A 10,040-nucleotide genomic window follows, 5' to 3' on the forward strand; every position below is an offset into this window, starting at 1 on the left:
TATAGCAGGCAGCTGCTCAGCCTGAGCCCCTCCTGCCATTGATAGCCACATGGCTGCAGAGGGCTGTTTACTCCAGACCTGTGCTCTCCATAACAAGTAAAGATGGAGAAGAAAGTGAGAAGCAACTTCTATCCAAATATCCTAGGGACAGTCTGCCTAAAATCTTCATACTTGTTTTTCTTCCAGGCAGGGACATCTCCACACCCCCCCTGCCTCAGAAGTCAACTGCAGCACTGGAAGACCAATGGCCACCACCTTCCCAGGGTACCTGAGCCAAGGAAGACCAGGGACTTTTTATTGGACCAACCCAAATCTGTCGGCAGCTCCCCAAGCAAAGAGGGTCATAATGTGTGCTTGTGGAGTTACCTAGTCTCAGGGCCTGTTTCATCAGAAATGACTTTCCTTCTCTTAACTGCCCATAACTCCTGTAACAAGCAGGAAGCCCACCTAGCTTTACCCCAAACCCCAATTCCAAATATCCATTTTTTTTTCAGGCGAGCTGGGACTTCCGGGTCTCTGAGCAGAGAGAGGCTGGGCCACTCAGGTGGTATGAGTCAGCTGCCTCCCCTGGGCTCCCTAATCATCACTAAGAAAGACTTTGCTGACAACAGAGTTTGCAGAATCCATGTGTACCTGGGGGTGGAGAAAGCGCCGGGCACAGCAGCAGGAACACCATGAGCCTCAGTGAGGAACAGGTACGCAGCTTCCTGGATGGGAACCCCACGTTTGCCCATCAATACTTTGGGAAGAAGCTGAACCCTGAAAATGTGGCAGGGGCCTGTGAAGATGGTTGGCTGGCAGACTGTGGCAGCCTGCGAGAGCTGTGCCAGGTGGAAGAGAGTGCAGCACTTTTTGAACTGGTGCAGGACATGCAGGAGAGTGTCAATATGGAACGTGTGGTCTTCAAGATCCTGCGGCGCCTCTGCACTATCCTGCATGCTGACCGCTGCAGCCTCTTTATGTACCGCCAGCGCAATGGCATAGCTGAACTTGCTACGCGGCTCTTCAGCGTGCAGCCTGACAGCCTCCTGGAGGATTGCCTGGTGCCCCCTGACTCTGAGATCGTCTTCCCACTGGACATTGGGATTGTGGGCCATGTGGCTCAGACCAAGAAGATGATAAACGTGCAGGATGTGGCAGAGGTAGGTGTTTCTCCAGCTACGGTGCAGAGGTGTGTTCTGCCTCAGCATCCAGAGATTTCGCAAGGACTTCAGGTCCAGGGCCAAGGTCCTTGCAGCTCACCCTTGCCTGTCCTATCTCCTCACCGTGCTTAGCCTCCTGTCTTTCCCTTCCAGGACTAGTTTTTCCAGTTTAAAGGGGGGGGGGCTTCAAGAGTGCTTTAAAGTGTCCCTCCTGTTCTCCCGCAAACTGCCTAATTGCCACAGAAACACTATTTAAGAGACGTTCTTGTGGAGGCTTTTCAGACCCAGCCTCTGGCCTTGCTAAGGTCAGGTCTTCTTTATGCATGCTAAGCACTGTGAGGACCCAGGGCAGCTTCAGTGATCGACAGGTGTGAAGAGTCTTCCATGGATAACTATGGTTGTCTGCAGAGAGGTCTGAAGTGATCAGGCCAGGGCTGGTATTGAAGCCAGATGCCCCAAATCCCCAGCCACGGCAGAAGCAGCTTTACCCACAAAGGAAACCATGCTGGTCCTGGGGACAGAGGATCTGGGATCTAGGAGAGGATGGGAATGGAGTTACAAGAGATTCAGGGTCCAGGATGGGAATGGATTTATTGACACAGACTTCATGGAAGCTGCTGGTTTGTGGCAGGTATAACCAGGAAAGAGCTCCTATGGGTGGGAAGCACTGTGGGACACAGTGAGTGAGGTACCCCTAGATATGGGTGCAACAACAGTCGGGGAAGCTCAGAAAAGGGTCAAAAATGTATTCCATGGATTAGGGAGCTCTACAGAGGGTTGGAGGACAGTCTTCCTTCCCTTGCCTGTTCTGTTTCTCTTCCCCTTTCTTCCCCAAGCTACCCAGGTGGCCTCAGCACCTGCTACATAGGTCAACCGCATGCAGTAGGGGAATCCCAGAATGGGAGAAGGTCCCCTCCTGGACAGATTGCCCAGAGGCAGTGTGCTACCTTCACTCCTGGCCAAGTGGGAAGGTTGGGCAGGAGGGTGCTGCAATCCTCTTATACTTATCTGTTATAAACAGGCACCTACCCAGCGACCTGAATAGAATAATCTGCAGGATTATCTTGGCCTTCACTTTGCTTCCTTTTTAAGAAATGGGTCATCCATGAGCCAAATGGAGCATAAATTACCAACAAAGCAAGAAATTTGGTATATAGGGGAGGCTGTGACAGAGCATTAATTCTGGGATGCATGGTCTACCCACCCTTCCTCATTTTTCTCACACTTTCTCCTGCCTTCTTTCATTCATTCCCACCTTACCCTTTTCTTCCCCCTCCCACCCACCTTCAGGGAATCCTCAAAGCAGTGCCTACACGTAGCCCTGAGCCTGGGGCAGGTTCTCTCCTTTCTATTGCCCACACCAAAGTTGCTCTGTGATGTTGCTCTGCGGTAAGATGAAGTTGCAGAGCCTTAAATTAATTAGTGGCAGAGGTGGGTGTTCTCCAGCTACGGTGCAGAGGTGTGTTCTGCCTCAGCATCCAGAGATTTCTCTGCCTTAATTCTATTCCCAGGCCTACCCATGTCCTACAACCCCTCTCCAAGGTTTATAGTCACTCTGTGGCCTAAAAGATACATTCTTGGTGGCACATCATGTCTACTACTATCATGATGATTCTGTAAACTGCAGGTTGTGCTAGTTTGTATTGATCCCAGACTGAGGGAAAAGGAGTAACTGTCAAAGTCAGCAATCAAAGTCAGCAAAATCCATATTTCCACCAGTGGCATCAGGACACTCTGCATTGCCAAGGATAGAATACTGGGTTCACATGCAGGTTTTCAGCAGAGAAACTGAGGCAGTCAGCACAGGGTCTCCCCAACACACTAGGTGCTTTCCTTGCAAATGGCGAGCCACATGGTAGGCTCTGTGGATTGCAGTGTTGTTCTATAGTGTGGTAGATACAGCAACACGGGACTAATACAAAGTTTTAGTTGCACATAGACACTCACAGCACCTGGACACACTGCTCTCCAATTTTTGCTGGGGAAATGATGTCTGCTTCACCATGGAGCTGCAGTAGTCACACCAGACTGCTACTAAGCATAAAGAAACCCTAAACAAAAACAGATACTGAACACATTTAAACCATGAACATAGGTACAGGTATACCAGGAGTACAGGAAGACCTTGAGGACCCAAGGATCATGAGCACAGGCAGAACATGAACACAAGTAGGACATGCCCACAGGTAGGACATGATCACAAAACAGAGTACAGATACACTCTGCCTAAAGCAAATATTAGGAAGCATGGGAAAATGGCTCCCCTGAGCCCTGAGTGTCTATGTTCTTGGCATTGAGGGTATCAGACTGCTAACATTTCTGATGCGATGTATGTGTCCAAAGCCTCATGTCCCCTTCTAAGCAGAAGCATGCCCCAGGATGTGGCTTTGTGGAGGGAAAGGCTGTTTGAGGCTATGCTCATATATCCAGCCTGTAGGGAATGTGGTAGTATTGGAATGTGTGGGACATACCTCTGAGCAGAGGACCTGAGTCCATGGCCTGAGACTATCTCTCTCAGGACCCTCTAACTTCATATGTGAGTGTCACAGCTTTGCCCGAGGAACAGAGGCTAAAACCTGAATAATAGATATTTCACTAGACCTCAAGGTCATTGTAACCAGTTCAGAACAGAATAAGCCCTCATATTTCAAAACCATACACCCAAAAGCCCAGAAAACCCAGGAGATAGAAGCTGGGCTCTCTGACTTGCTCTCAATGTGTCATAATTCAACAAAACGGCATGATCCTGCCTTGCCTGTCTTCTGGAAAGGTCTGTTAAGCATTAAGGAAACCAGGACTGCGCACATGATATCAATCCAAAGTACAAGTGGAGAGAAATTCACCAAAGAATAATGATATTTATTTGACAATAGCAGTGAGAATCCCTATGTTCTGGCAAACTATTAACATATTTAAGGAAGTTGGGGCAAGGGGAAGATTTCAAAGCCAAAAGAGAAAAAAAAATTAAGTTACTTCCATAAAAAAGTTTATTGGTCTTAGGGATCAAAGGCAGGAACTGTCAGCAACTCACTGGTAGAGACACCCATGCAGGACAGGTATTCTCTTCAGGGTGTGTTAAATGAATTGTTTTGATCTTAGGGACCATTAGAGATAAACTTTGGGTAGGTGTGGTGGTGCATGTGTTTACTCCCAGAACTGTAGGTGTGGTGGTACGTGTCTTTAAACCCAGGACTTTGTCTGGTTCCAGGCTAACCAAGGTTATATGGTAACAGCCTGGCTCAAAAAAAAAAAAAACAAAAAACAAAAAACAAAAAACAAAAAACAAAACAAAAAAAAAACCAACAACAACAAAACAAAACAAAACAAAAAAACCCCATAGATTTTGCTACTGAAATTTTTGCATATGTTGGAAAGTATGGCAGAAGAAATATCTCTGGGGTCTTTGGAAAGTCCTTAAGAAAGTATTTATCAGCCGGGCGTGGTGGCGCACGCCTTTAATCCCAGCACTCGGGAGGCAGAGGCAGGCGGATTTCTGAGTTCGAGGCCAGCCTGGTCTACAAAGTGAGTTCCAGGACAGCCAGGGCTACACAGAGAAACCCTGTCTCAAAAAACCAAAAAAAAAAAAAAAAAAAAAAAAAAAAAAAGAAAGTATTTATCAGCTGGATGGTGGTGGCACACATCTTTAATCCCAGCATGCAGGAAGCAAAGACAGGTGGTTCTCTATGAGTTTGAGGCCAGCCTGGTCTACAGAGCAAGTTTCAGAACAACCAGGGCAGTTATACAGAGAACAAAATATCTTTAAAAAATATTTAATTCAGAGGAGCAAACATGAGTGTGCTCCCCACCCCCACATCCTTTCATTACATCCTAGATCCAATTATTTCTTGGATTTAATAAGAATTATTTCATCCTTTAATCATTCATTTTTATATTTTTCCCTCTGATCAAGAACATTCTTCAAATCATTGCTGACCAAATAACATTGTATCCCTTGATGCTGAGAGGGGCCTGTACTGATTGGCTGTGTGTGGGGGTGAGTCGGTTGGCTGTTGAGAGAAGAGTTTAATAGCTAGACATCAGTGCCAAGGCCATTTCAGTCCTATTTAACCAACAGAAAGCCAGAGGGTGAAGCTCTCAGGACTAGTGCCCTGCCCTGTCACGAAGCTCCATCTCTTCAGGCGCTGGCTATTACCTCACTGGGTCAACTGTCGTTTTGTTAGATGCTAAATTTCTATCCACTCTTGACAGACAGCAGCTACAATTTAAAAATAAGCAATACAAAGTTTGGGGCATTTTTATTTTATAGTGTTTTAAATTGATTTATTTATATGAGTATGCTATCACTGTCTTCAGACACATCAGAAGAGGGCATCGGAACCCATTTCAGATGGTTGTGAGCTACCATGTGGTTGCTGGGAATTGAACTCAGGACCTCTGGAAGAGCAGTTGGTGCTCTTAACTGCTGAGCCACCTCTCCAGCCCCATACAAAGTATTGTTAACAATAATATGACAACTTCCGTTTCATGTTTTTTTTAATGGAGAAAGTCTATTATTTTACTTTTAATAAAATACAGTAAAACAAATATGAATAGGACAAAACAATGAAAGAAGAAAAAGAGCCAAAAACATAAGGAATATATGTAGATGCGGAGACACATGTGTTTGCACACACAGGAATTCCATAAAAACACAAAACTGTAAGTCATAATATATATGTAAAGGACCTGCAAGGTTAAATATATATATATATATATATATATATATATATATATATATATATATCCTGACTTAACCTTATGAAACAAAGAACTTCCACACTTGATCTTAGCCGAAAGGCTGAGAAGCAATAACAAAGAACCTCCAAAGAAGCTGTTGGGTTCATTTTCTGCTGGCCATCTACTGCTGGGTGTGGGGCCTACCTCTAGAATAGTCTGTTTCCTCAGTGAGACTTCCTTGGAGAAAACTAAAAATAATCTTCATTTGCAAGTGGCTATCAATTGGAGATAGCTTCTGGGTTAGGAATGAAGGCATGTGTCCTCTTCTCCTTTTAGTTCAAGGACCCCACTCAGGAAGAGATCCACACAGGCACTGTGTATGCTGACACAGTCTTTATGAGTTCATATGTGTGCCAGCCTTGTTATGTCTAGAAGGTCTTAACTCCTTGGTGCTCACCATCCTTTCTGGGTCTTACACTCTTTCTACCCCATCTTCCACAGAGTTTCCTGAGCTCTGAGGGGAGGGATTTGATGCAACATCCCTTTAGAGCTGAGTGTTCCAATCTCTCCCTCCCCCTCCCTTTCCCCTGCCCTCTCCCCCTCTCCCTTTCCCTCTCCCCCTGCACACTGTCTATGGGTCTCTGTGTTTATTCCCATCTGCTGCAGGATGAGGCTTCTCTCATCACTGCTGAGCAGGTCTATGAGTGAAGCAAAATGTTGTTTGGCATCTATTACACAAACCTAAGCTCAAAGGGTAACCAATGAAACAAGTCAGATGACCACAGAGGAGTTTGTGGGACTTACTATAGTAACTGAGCCTTTCCCTTGTTTTGTGGGGCTGGGGTTTGTTTTGTTTTGTTTTGTTTTTCGAGACAGGGTTTCTCTGTGTAGCCCTGGCTGTCCTGGAACTCACTTTGTAGACCAGGCTAACCTCGAACTCAGAAATCCGCCTACCTCTGCCTCCCGAGTGCTGGGATTAAAGGCGTTCGCCACCACGCCTGGCTTGTATGTATATCTTAACAATATCACCATCCTTCTCACAAACAAAGAAAAGTAAGGGTCAGAGACTTATGATATAGTCTTATTCTGACTGTAGTTTTTTCATACTCTTTTGCCATTCCTGCTTTTGCCTGTGACATCAGACCATTTTCAAGACTCTATATTTGAAATTTGCATCAAGTGGTACTGCTCTAGCTCCGGAGATCTTTAGAAAAGAGTAATTATTGACCTCAAGAATTGAAAGCTGTATTGAGACATTATAGGAAAAAAAAGAATTTAGAATCTAGTCTACTCTACAGGTAGCAAGAAAATTAAAAGGTAGTGAGCAGTTATAGTATAATAACAGATATTTTTTCTTTAGAAGTAATTCTGATTTTTTTTCAAAAAGACTTGTTAGGTAAGTTTCATTTTATCAAATTTGACTTATACAAATACAATTAGAGAAATGATTTCTCATATAAATAATCTCAGACATACGAACCTTGAAGCAAGAAAGCCAAGAGGCAGTATTCCCCAATCCCCTGGTCCCCAGACCCACTATTATAACTTGGTAATTAGAAAAGTAGGGCACTCAAAGCCAGAATTCTGTGCACAGTTTAAAATGTGTCATTCAGTTTCAAGACAACTTCTATGAGAACACATTTTGCTGACTCTATGCAAAACAATCACAGGATCAGAAGAAAATAGAAATACCTACAGGTCCTTCTTCAATTTTGGAGGACCCAAATAAGGAAAAAGGAAACACTTCCACCATTGCTTATAAAAATGTGTTTTGTTCCATTTCTACAAGCTGTATAGAGCTTAAGAAAGTTTTCTTAAATCTAGGAAAGAATCTAAGAGCCAACAATGTTTCAAGTAAGACAAAAAAAATATCCACTGGAAGTGTTGGCGCATGCCTTTAGTCCCAGCACTTAGGAGGCAGAGAGTCAGATCTCTGAGCTTGAGGCCAGCTTGGTCTAAGAAGTGAGTTCCTGGATAAACAGCCCTATGAAGATCAAGAGAGACCCTGTCTCAAAACAACAACAAACCTTGTTAAAAGCTGTTTTCCTATGTAATAGAAAACCAAAACACACACACACACACACGGGGGGGGGGGATTGTCTTCACAAAATATAAGACCTATGTTTCCTAGAGAAGTTATGAAAAGAGAGAAAGATGCTATGAAGTTGGTTACATTTTAAAGGGAAGCAATTGAGAACAGCTTGAAAGATCCCTGGTGGACCAGTGTGGAAACCGTCAGATGCTGGAGGAGTTTATACAAGCTACATCTGTGCAACATCATCTGTGTGGACATCATGCTACCAAGGATGCAGACCACGATTAGTTGCCTTGAACAGGGGCGTGGTGGAACTGTCTTGTTATACAGGGCTCAAACATATTAGGGAAGCCCCAAAGAAAACCTTTCATTCTGGACCTTTTTTTGTTTGTTTGTTTTTCGAGACAAGGTTTCTCTGTATAGCCCTGGGTGTCCTGGAACTCACTCTGTAGACCAGGCTGGCCTCGAACTCAGAAATTCACCTGCCTCTGCCTCCCAAGTGCTGGGATTAAAGGCATGTGCCACCACCGCCCGGCTTTCATTCTGGACCTTTAAAACAAACAATTTTAGCACCCCGCTACAATAGCAGTCAGAATTGGGTGGTGGTGGGGATCATCAGAGCTGATGGGGAAGTGGAGTCAGTCACCGTGTTAGTTAGGAACTTAAACAGAAACTTCAGGGCAGGGAAAGCTGCAGGTAGAAAATGGCTGAAATTTTAAGCAACGATTCAGAGCTGAGAACAGTCACCTCTTGAAAATTTGTACCAATCAAATCAATAGTTCTAGAAATTTGTTTGTTTTACCACGGTAGGTTAGACTCTGGTTTTATGTTTGCATAACAATGATGTATTTTAGGGAAATCAATCAATGTTTTAATGACAGCCCACCTGTTGACACAAAGTTCATTTGTAAGATTAGTCCATCAAAAGCCTACGGACTATTTTAACTCTTAGTCCTCCTACAAAATTCTTTCTCATACAAAAAGCTCTTTCTTTTGGTATCCTTTGCAGATAAAACTCTGTATAACTAAGATACTTTACTCTTACTTTAATTTCTACTGAACTAAAGAGAAACCTATGAAATAAAATATTTCAGCTGTCTACCATGTACTCATACTTTGTGAGTCTTATAAAACCATTTATTGTGTATGTGCATCTGCTTGCAAGCAGGCGCACATGATCACACACACACATACACACACGATGCAGGAGTGCATGTTCACAAATGGTGAAGACCAGTGAACAACTTGTAGGCATCAGTGTCTCCTTCCACCATGTGGGTTCCAAGGATCAAATTCAGATGGTCAGGCTTGTTAGCCAACACCTTCACCCACTGAACCATCTCACCAGCTAAGGAAATTAAATTTTAGAGTATCCAAAAACATGTTTCCTCATAGAGCAATTGATGTGTTTTAAGTTACTCAAAAGTGACTTGGACATCACATGAGTGTCAGTTAATTCCAGGTAGCATAATGTAATTTTGGAATTATATTGAAAGTTGGAATTAATTATTTATTTACTTTTACCTAATTTATTTATTTTTAGCTCTTAAATCTAAATTGCTTATGACAACTGAGATATCAGTCTAGTGTAAGGCTCATCTTTTGTTGTTGTTTTGCTGGGTTTCAATATATCCCAACTGCAGTTCCCCCCACCCCCCGCCACTTCTCCCAGTCCTCTCCCTCCTCCCCTCTTCCCCAGATCCACACCTCTGTTCCTGAGGCCCAACCTTTATCTTCCTGTTAAAGAACTGCCCTATGACTGTGCTGTGCTTTGATACTAAGTGCAGTGGGCATATTTGTATATCACGTTCACATATTCTTGGGTCACAATTCCATAACTTATGATCTTAATCATGTAACAGAGAAAAAGTCAGATCTGTATTATACTTAATGTTGACAACAAAGGATATGTTAGCTTTAATTAGGCCAATGATATTATATTACCCTCATTCATCAAAGATCTACGCACACAGATACCTTTACAGTTTTTTTTTTGAAGTCAGACACATTTTTAATCTTTAAAAATGTATTTATATGATACACTCCACTGTTAAGTATATGTTGCCTTGAACAGTAATTCAAAGACATAAATAAAGCTTAAAATAACTGTAACCATTGACTTTCTTTCTTTTTTTTTAATTTTTAATATTTTTATTACATATTTTCCTCAATTACATTTCCAATGT

The 10,040-nt window shown here is 43.2% G+C and overlaps 1 protein-coding gene and 1 pseudogene across 1 annotated transcript in view; one reads left to right on the forward strand and one right to left on the reverse strand.

Moving 5' to 3' along the window:
* Positions 1–613: 613 nt before the first annotated feature.
* Positions 614–10,040, forward strand: part of Pde6b (phosphodiesterase 6B) — a 44,812-nt gene continuing 35,385 nt past the window's right edge. Inside the window, exon 1 of the mRNA XM_021162152.1 lies at positions 614–1,142. Within this exon, the coding sequence (XP_021017811.1) occupies positions 675–1,142 (468 nt within the window). The 5' untranslated portion in view covers positions 614–674. The remainder of the gene's footprint in view (positions 1,143–10,040) is intronic.
* Positions 5,805–5,952, reverse strand: LOC115031252 (annotated as a pseudogene).

The sequence above is a fragment of the Mus caroli genome, chromosome 5 (assembly GCF_900094665.2).
Source record: "Mus caroli chromosome 5, CAROLI_EIJ_v1.1, whole genome shotgun sequence".
NCBI classification, from domain to species: Eukaryota; Metazoa; Chordata; class Mammalia; order Rodentia; family Muridae; genus Mus; species Mus caroli.